General features: G+C 55.5%; 1 protein-coding gene across 1 annotated transcript; it reads right to left on the bottom strand.

The window, feature by feature from the left end:
* Positions 1 to 2,846: 2,846 nt before the first annotated feature.
* On the bottom strand, positions 2,847 to 6,331 carry LOC131382732 (uncharacterized). Its single transcript, XM_058435207.1, is given in 4 exon segments — positions 2,847 to 4,062; positions 4,298 to 5,094; positions 5,184 to 5,558; positions 5,689 to 6,331. Coding segments are annotated over 4 exon segments (1,971 nt in total). The 3' UTR covers positions 2,847 to 3,906.
* Positions 6,332 to 8,200: the final 1,869 nt, after the last annotated feature.

Below are 8,200 nucleotides of genomic sequence, written 5' to 3'. Positions count from 1 at the left end.
AAAATACCGACGCTTCTACAGTTATGTCTTAGTCTGTCCATGTGATCATTAGCTGGGATGGGTCAGCTCATGTGGTGCTGAGGAACCGCGTGGCTTAAGAGCTGTGACGATTTTCAGGACTTTGTTATGTAAAAGATGATTTCTGTTTCTACTTTGAATATAAATGTACATCAGTAGGAACGGGACGGGAAAGCCACCTCGTGGCACGTCACTATGTGTTAAAAATTCTAAGACATATTGTCCTGTGAAGAACTTCCAAAGGGATGGCTCGCTGACGGACGGCTCCTGACCACGTTTCGCTGCTTCAGGGACGGTTCTGCTGCATTGGTCTTTCCTTGTGGGTGACGGCCAGGATTTCACCCCAGTGCAACCTACTGAAGCCCCATTCCTGTGACTTCAGAGCTGTCCAGGGCCCAGGCTATGAGGCAGCTGCTGAGAGGTCCCAGTACAGGTTGGGTGCACGTGTTTTCAAGGAACTTACAGGACAGCTCCAGGAACTGAGGCCTTACACAACAATGGAGAATTCAGGCTTTGTTTCACTTTCTAAAAAAGAAGTCCAATTACATTTATGAGTATGACCATGACCATGCATAAATATAACTGATTTCTGAAAGTACTGCATACACGAGTGCTGGTTCTCGGGTGCCAGTACGATGCCACGTGTGTGAGGCTGTCAACACTAGGAAGACAAAAGACACTCCCAAAATACAAGTCAGAAGAGGGGCAAGTGCTGGAGGAGATCAGTGAAAGGCCACCTGCCACCCCCAGAGCCTGGCAGAAAGCAGCTTGCCCACGAGGGCTGGCTGGGTTCTGTGCCAGCTTCCCGGGGCTACTTAACAGCGTTCCAGAGACTGGGGGCTTCAACAACAGAAACCTGTTGTCTCACAGTTCTGGAGGCCAGAAGTCTCTGAGATCAAGGTGTAGCCAGAGGTGGTGGCACATGCCTGTAGTCCCAGGTACTCGGGAGACTAAGGCAGGAGAATCACTTGAACCAGGGAGACAGAGGTTGCAGTGAGCCAAGATCGCGCCGCTGCACTCCAGCCTGGGAGACAGAGTGAGACTCCGTCTCAAAAAAAAAAAAAACAAAAAAAGAAGGTTCCAAGTACTGTAAAGAAAAATAAAGCAGGCTGGACTCAGTGGCTCACGCCTGTAATCCCGACACTTTGAGAGGCTGAGGTGGGAGGTTTGCTTGAGCTCAGGAGTTCGAGACCAGCCTGGGCAACACAGCAAAACCCTGTCTCAAAAAAAAAAAAATTAGCTGGGTATGGTGGCATGCACCTGTAGTCCCAGCCACTGGGGAGGCTGAGGAGGGAGGATTGCTTGAGCCCAGGAGGTGAAGGTTGCAGTAAGCCGAGATCATGCCATTGCACTCCAGCTTGGATGACAGAGCCAGAACCTGAAAAAGAAAGAAAGAAAGAGAGAGAGAAAGAAAAAGAAAGAAAGAAAGAAAGAAAGAAAGAAAGAAAGAAAGAAAGAAAGAAAGAGAAAGAAAGAGAAAGAGAGAGGGAGGGAGGAAGGAAGGGAAGGAAAGAAAGAAAGAGAAGGAAAGAAAGAAAGGAAGCAGGGATGGGGGCATGCTGGGGAGGAGGCTGGGAACGCAGGGGAGGGGCTGGGGATGCAAGCTTTCCTGAGTTGCCACAGTTCTCTGCCCCTCTCCTGTCTCACGGGGCAAGGTCCACCTGGGGCTTGCGGTGGTTTTACACCAAGCTAATATCTTGTTCTTCCCAACAGACAGAGGCCCATTGAGGCTTCTCTGTCCTCCATGAGGAATAGCATTGGCCTAAACCTGCAGACAGCATTGCAAAGAGAAGTCAGGCAAACCCGCTGATGAAGAATGATTCCAGTGTGCTGACAGAGGCTGACATTTCTTGCCATGGGTGATTTAATGTTGGGCCTCAATTTTTCACTCCCCCTGTAAGAGTATGACATAGCCACAGCCTTGCCAGGGCCCGAGGGAGGGTGGATGGACTTATCCATCCCATAGGTGTTGCTCGTGGCTGGGTGACTTGCTTCTGCCAGTGAGATTTTCACAGACACGGCACAAGCAGAAGCCTGGAATGTGTGGGCACTGCCAGGCCTGCCCTCTGAGGCTCTTGATTTTCCCCACGAGACGCGCGTGCCCCAGGGAAGGGCGGCTCTGGCTGCGGGATGAGAGGCATGTGGAGCAGGCATGGTTCCCATCCTTAGCCTGCAGTCAAGCCCAGACTAGATCAGCCTAAGCCCAGCAACGCCACGGGTGCAGGAGTGAAGAGCAAATGCTAACTGTCCATGGAATTGACTTTCAAAGGGGCGTGTCATGTGCCTCATCCCAGCAACAGTGAAGGCATTTCCCTATCAGTCAGTTGGTAAATGATTATTGACAAACAATGTGCTGGGAAGCTGGAGTGATTTGAGTAGATTTGGCCTCTATTCTCATGGGGCTTCCTTTCTAGAGGGGCAGGCAGATGATGGATGGATAAATATAAATGATTCTAATAGGTTGGTGCAGCAGTCATTAAAAGGAATGGCAAAAAAAGAAAAAAAGAAACGGGGAGGAGCCGCTGCTGCAGTTCATTAATAGTAATGGCAAAAACCGCGATGACTTGTGCCCCAACCTAACACAGTAACCGCGGGTGTGCAAAATGTGGCAATTGGAAAGTTCCGAGTGCTAGGAGAGTACCTAGCTTCCCGGCGTCAGGACACGGGGGTTGGCAACCTAACCAAGGTTAAGTCCAAGTGAGGAGGGTGGGCAGGGAGCGATATTTCAGTGGAGACTCCAAGGATGAATGGGATTTAGAGATTAAACCCCGATAGAGAGGGTGTGTGTCTGGCACAGAGAAGAGCCTGTGCAAAAGCCGGCGGGGTGAGAGGACACCGTGTGTTCATCCACCTGAGGGGCGACCAGCAGGCTGGAGCTCAGCGGGTTGAGAGGAGGATGCAGAGCCCGGGAAAGGCACCCTAGGCAGAGGGCACAGCAGGGCAAAGGCCTGGAGTCGGGCCCGAGCCTGTGTGGTTTGAGGAACGGACAGAGGCCTGTCTGGCAGGAAGGGAACGGCACAGGGGAGAGACCTGAGGCCAGAGCAGAGGGCAGGGCCGTGCTGGGCACTTTGGGCTGTGGATGGGAGCTGGCATTTATGCTCGGGTGATGGGAATATGTTAAAAGATTTTAAGGAGGGGAATAGCAGTTGGGATTAATGTGTATTCTGGGAATCTCAACCAAGTAAATTCATAGTTCGAATTTTCATAAGACTTCTGCACAGGGAGAGAGAAATAAGATCGCGTCTACAGCTGTGTGATGATTTTATGTAAAACTACTACTAAGTTTTTAAACGTGATTTCAAATGGTGCGTTTCTGTTTCACATTGGACGTAAGTAGATTGCAAGGCTAATGGAAAGTAGAAAAGTTAACTCATGAACATAAAAGAGATCACGATTTGAAGACAAAACATGTATTCATTTACTTTGGCTGCAGTTTCCTTGACTGCTGAATTTCATGAGAAGGGATTGTTCAGGGAGGGTCGTGGGGCTGAAGACCTGGAGAGGAGCTGGTGCTACCGCTGTTCAAATCTGAGGGTGGTGGAGATGGAGCCTTGGGGAGCAACAGGTGCTGCCTTTTAAGTCTGAGAGTCATTGAGCTGGAAGTCCAGGGAGGAGCCGGTGCTGCCGCTGATGTCTTAGGTTGAGGAGCTGAAGCCAATGAAGAAGCCAGTGTGGCTGTTGTGTGAGGGTCGTGGAGCTGGAGATCCAGGTGGGAGAGGTGTTCTAGCTCGGGGAGTAGCTGATGTTCTACCGTGAGGTCCCTGCAGCTGCAGACCCGGAGAGGCATTGATGTTGTAGATTGAGGGCCGTGTAGCTGGAGCCCCGGTGAGGAGCTGATGTTCCAGTTTGAGGATCTTGCAGCTGCAGACGTGGAGAGGAGCCGATGTTCTAGTTTGGGGGTCTTGCAGCCGAAGACCTGGGGAGGAGCTCATGTTCCAGTTTGAGGATCTTGCAGCTGCAGACCCGGGGAGGAGCTGATGTTCCGGTTTGAGGGTCTTTGCAGCTGCAGAACCGGGGAGGAGCCGTTGTTCCGGTTTGAGGGTCCTGCAACCGCGGACCCGGGGAGAAGCTGATGTTCCGGTTTCAGAGTATTGCAGCCGCGGAGCCGTGGAGGAGCTGATGTTCCAGTTTGAGGGTCTTGCAGCTGCGACCGGGGAAGGAGCTGATGTTCTGGTTTGGGCGTCTTGCAGCCGCAGACCCAGGGAGGAGCTGATGTTCCAGTTTAAGGGTCTTGCAGGCGCAGACCCGTGGAGGAGCTGATGTTCTGGTTTCAGGGTCTTGCAGGCGCAGACCCGGGGAGGAGCTGATGTTCCGGTTTTAGGGTCTTGCAGCCGCAGACCTGTGGAGGCGCGGATGTTCCTGTTTGAGGGTTTTGCAGCCGCAGACCCGGGGAGGAGCCGATGTTCTGGACTGAGGGTCGTGCAGACGCAGACCCGGAGAGGAGCCGATGTTGTAGTTTGAGGATCTTGCAGCCGCAGACCCTAAGAGGAGCCGGTGTTCCAGTTTGAGGTTCGTGCAGCCACAGACCTAGGGAGGAGCTGATGTTCCAGTTTGAGGGTCGTGTAGCCGCAGACCCGGGGAAGAGCTGATGTTCCAGTTTGAGGGTCGTGCAGCCACATTCCCGGAGAGGAGCTGATGATCCAGTTTGAGGGTCGTGCAACCGCAGACACGGGGAAGAGCTGAAGTTCCAGTTTGAGGGTCGTGCAGCCGCAGACCCAGGGAGGAGCTGATGTTCCGGTTTGAGGGTCGTGCAGTGGCAGATCCGGGGAGGCACTGATGTTCCGGTTTGAGGGTCGTGCAGCCGCAGACCTGGGGAGGAGCTAATGTTCCCATTTGGGTGTCTTGAAGCCGCAGACCTGGGAAGGAGCTGATGTTCCCGATTGGGAGTATTGCAGCCGCAGACCCGGGGAGGAGCTGATGTTCCGGTATGGGGGTCTTGCAGCCGCAGACCTGGGGAGCAGCTGATGTTCCGCTTTTGGGGTCTTGCAGCCGCAGACCCGGGGAGCAGCTGATGTTCCGCTTTTGGGGTCTTGCAGCCGCAGACCCGGGGAGGAGCTGATGTTCTGGTTTGGGGGTCTTGCAGCCGCAGACCGGTGGGGGTTGGGCAGACCAGAGGACTGGATGCCAGACCGAGGAGTTATGTTCCAGTTTCTGGGCTTTGAAGCTGATGTTCCGGATTGGGGGTCTTGCAGCCGCAGACCCGGGTAAGAGCTGATATTCCGGTTTGAGGGTCTTGCATCTGTGGACCCGGGGAGGAGCTGAAGTTCCGGTTTGAGGGTCTTGCAGCCGCAGACCCGGGGAGGAGCTGATGTTCCGGATTGGGGGTCTTGCAGCCGCAGACCCGGGGAGGAGCTGATGTTCCCGTTTTGGAGTATTGCAGCCGCAGACCTGGGGAGGAGCTGATGTTCTGGTTTGGGGGTCTTGCAGCCGCAGACCCAGGTAAGAGCTGATGTTCCGGTTTGAGGGTGGTGCAGCCATGGACCCGAGGAGGAGCTGATGTTCCGGTTTCTGGGTCTTGCAGCCGCAGATCCAGGGAGGAGCTCATGTTCCGGTTTGAGGATGGTGCAGCCGCGCACTGGTGGAGGAGCTGATATTCCGGTTTGAGGGTCTTGCATCTGTGGACCCGGGGAGGAGCTGATGTTCCGGATTGGGGGTCTTGCAGCCACGGACCCGGGGAGGAACCCATGTTCCGGTTTGAGCGTGGTGTAATCACGGACCCGGGGAGGAGCTGATGTTCCCGTTTTGGAGTATTGCAGCCGCAGACCTGGGGAGGAGCTGATGTTCTGCTTTGAGAGTCTCGCAGATGCAGACCAGGGAGGAGCTGATATTCGGGTTTGAGGGTCTTACAGACCCGTGAAGGAGCTGATGTTCCAGTTGGACGGTCCTGCAGCCATGGACCTGGGGAGGAGCTGATGTTCCGGTTTCAGGGTCTTGCAGCTGCGGACCCGGGGAGGAGCTGATGTTCTGGTTTGAGGCTCTTGAAGCTGCGGACCCGCGGAGGAGCTGATGTTCCGGTTTGAGGGTCTTGCAGCCGCAGACCAGGGGAGGAGCTGATGTTCCAGTTTGAGAGTCGTGTACCCGCAGATCCAGGGAAGAGCTGATGTTCCAGTTTGAGGGTCGTGCAGCCGCAGACCAGGGGAGGAGCTGATGTTCCAGTTTGAGGGTCGTGTACCCGCTGATCTGGGGAAGAGCTCATGTTCCAGTTTGAGGGTCGTGCAGCCGCAGACCAGGGGAGGCGCTGATTTTCCAGTTTGAGGGTCATGCACCCGCAGACCTGGGGAGGAGCTGATGTTCCGGTTTGAGGGTCTTGCATCCGCAGACCAGCGGAGGAGCTGATGTTCCAGTTTGAGGGTCGTGCAGCCGCAGGCCCGGCGAGGAGCTGATCTGCTTTGAGGGTCGTGCAGCCGCAGACCCAGGGAGGAGCTGATGTTCCGCTTTGAGGGTCTTGCAGCCGCGGCCCCGAGGAGGTGCTGATGTTCCGGTTTGAGGGTCTTGCAGCCGCGGACCTGAGGAGGTGCTGATGTTCCGGTTTGAGGGTCTTGCAGCCGCGGACCTGGGGAGGAGCTGATGTTCCAGTTTGAGGGTCTTGCAGCCGCGGACCCGGGGAGGAGCTGATGTTCCGGTTTGAGGGTCTTGCAGCTGCGGACCCGGGGAGGAGCTGATGTTCCGGTTTGACGGTCTTGCAGCCACAAACCCGGGGAGGAGCTGATGTTCCGGTTTGAGTGTCTTGCAGCCACGGACCAGTGAGGAACTGATATTCCGGTTTCAGGGTCTTGCAGCCGCAGACCTGTGGAGGCGCGAATGTTCCTGTTTGAGGGTTTTGCAGCTGCAGACCCAGAGAAGTGCCAATGTTCTACATTGAGGGTCATGCAGCCGTAGACCTGGAGAGGAGCCGATGTTGTAGTTTGAGGATCTTGCAGCCGCAGACCCTGAGAGGCGCCAGTGTTTCAGTTTGAGGTTCGTGCAGCCCAAAACCCGGGGAGGAGCCAATGTTCCAGTTTGAGGGTAGTGCAGCCGCAGACCCGGGGAAGAGCAGATATTCCAGTTTGAGGGTCGTGCAGCCGCATTCCAGGGGAGGAGCTGATGTTCCAGTTTGAGGGTCGTGTACCCGCAGATCCAGGGAAGAGCTGATGTTCCAGTATGAGGGTCGTGTAGCCGCAGACCAGGGGAGGAGCTGATGTTCCAGTTTGAGGGTCGTGCAGCCGCAGACCAAGGGACGTGCTGATTTTCCAATTTGAGGGTCGTGCAGCCACAGACCTGGGGAGGAGCTGATGTTCCGGTTTGAGGGTCTTGCATCCGCAGACCAGCGGAGGAGCTGATGTTCCAGTTTGAGGGTCGTGCAGCCGCAGGCCCGGCGAGGAGCTGATCTGCTTTGAGGGTCGTGCAGCCGCAGACCTGGGGAGGAGCTGATGTTCCGGTTTGAGGGTCTTGCAGTCGCGGACCTGCGGAGGAGCTGATGTTCCGGTTTGAGGGTCTTGCAGCTGTGGACCAGGGAGGAGCTGATGTTCCGGTTTCAGGGTCTTGCAGCCGCAGACCTGGGGAGGCGCGGATGTTCCTGTTTGAGGGTTTTGCAGCTGCAGACCCAGAGAAGTGCCAATGTCCTACATTGAGGGTCGTGCAGCCGCAGACCCTGGGAGGCGCCGGTGTTTCAGTTTGAGGTTCGTGCAGCCGAAAACCCGGGGAGAAGCCGATGTTCCAGTTTGAGGTTAGGGCAGCCGCATACCCGGGGAAGAGTAGATATTCCAGTTTGAGGGTCGTGCAGCCGCATTCCAGGGGAGGAGCTGATATTCCAGTTTGAGGGTCGTGTACCCGCAGATCTGGGGAAGAGCTGATGTTCCAGTTTGAGGGTGGTGCAGCCATGGACCCGAGGAGGAGCTTATGTTCCGGTTTCTGGGTCTTGCAGCCACGGATCCAGGGAGGAGCCCATGTTCCGGTTTGAGGATTGTGCAGCCTCGCACCGGTGGAGGAGCTGATATTCCAGTTTGAGGGTCTTGCATCTGCGGACCCGGGGAGGAGCTGAAGTTCCGGTTTGAGGGTCTTGCAGCCGCAGACCCGGGGAGGAGCTGATGTTCCGGATTGGGGGTCTTGCAGCCGCAGACCTGGGGAGGAGCTGATGTTCTGCTTTGAGGGTCTCGCAGCTGCAGACCAGGGAGGAGCTGATATTTGGGTTTGAGGGTCTTAC

Source organism: Hylobates moloch, unplaced genomic scaffold (genome assembly GCF_009828535.3).
Source record: "Hylobates moloch isolate HMO894 unplaced genomic scaffold, HMol_V3 SCAFFOLD_2485, whole genome shotgun sequence".
Lineage (NCBI taxonomy): Eukaryota > Metazoa > Chordata > Mammalia > Primates > Hylobatidae > Hylobates > Hylobates moloch.
Note: the sequence above shows the minus strand (reverse complement) of the source record. Positions and strands in the feature narration are given on the sequence as shown.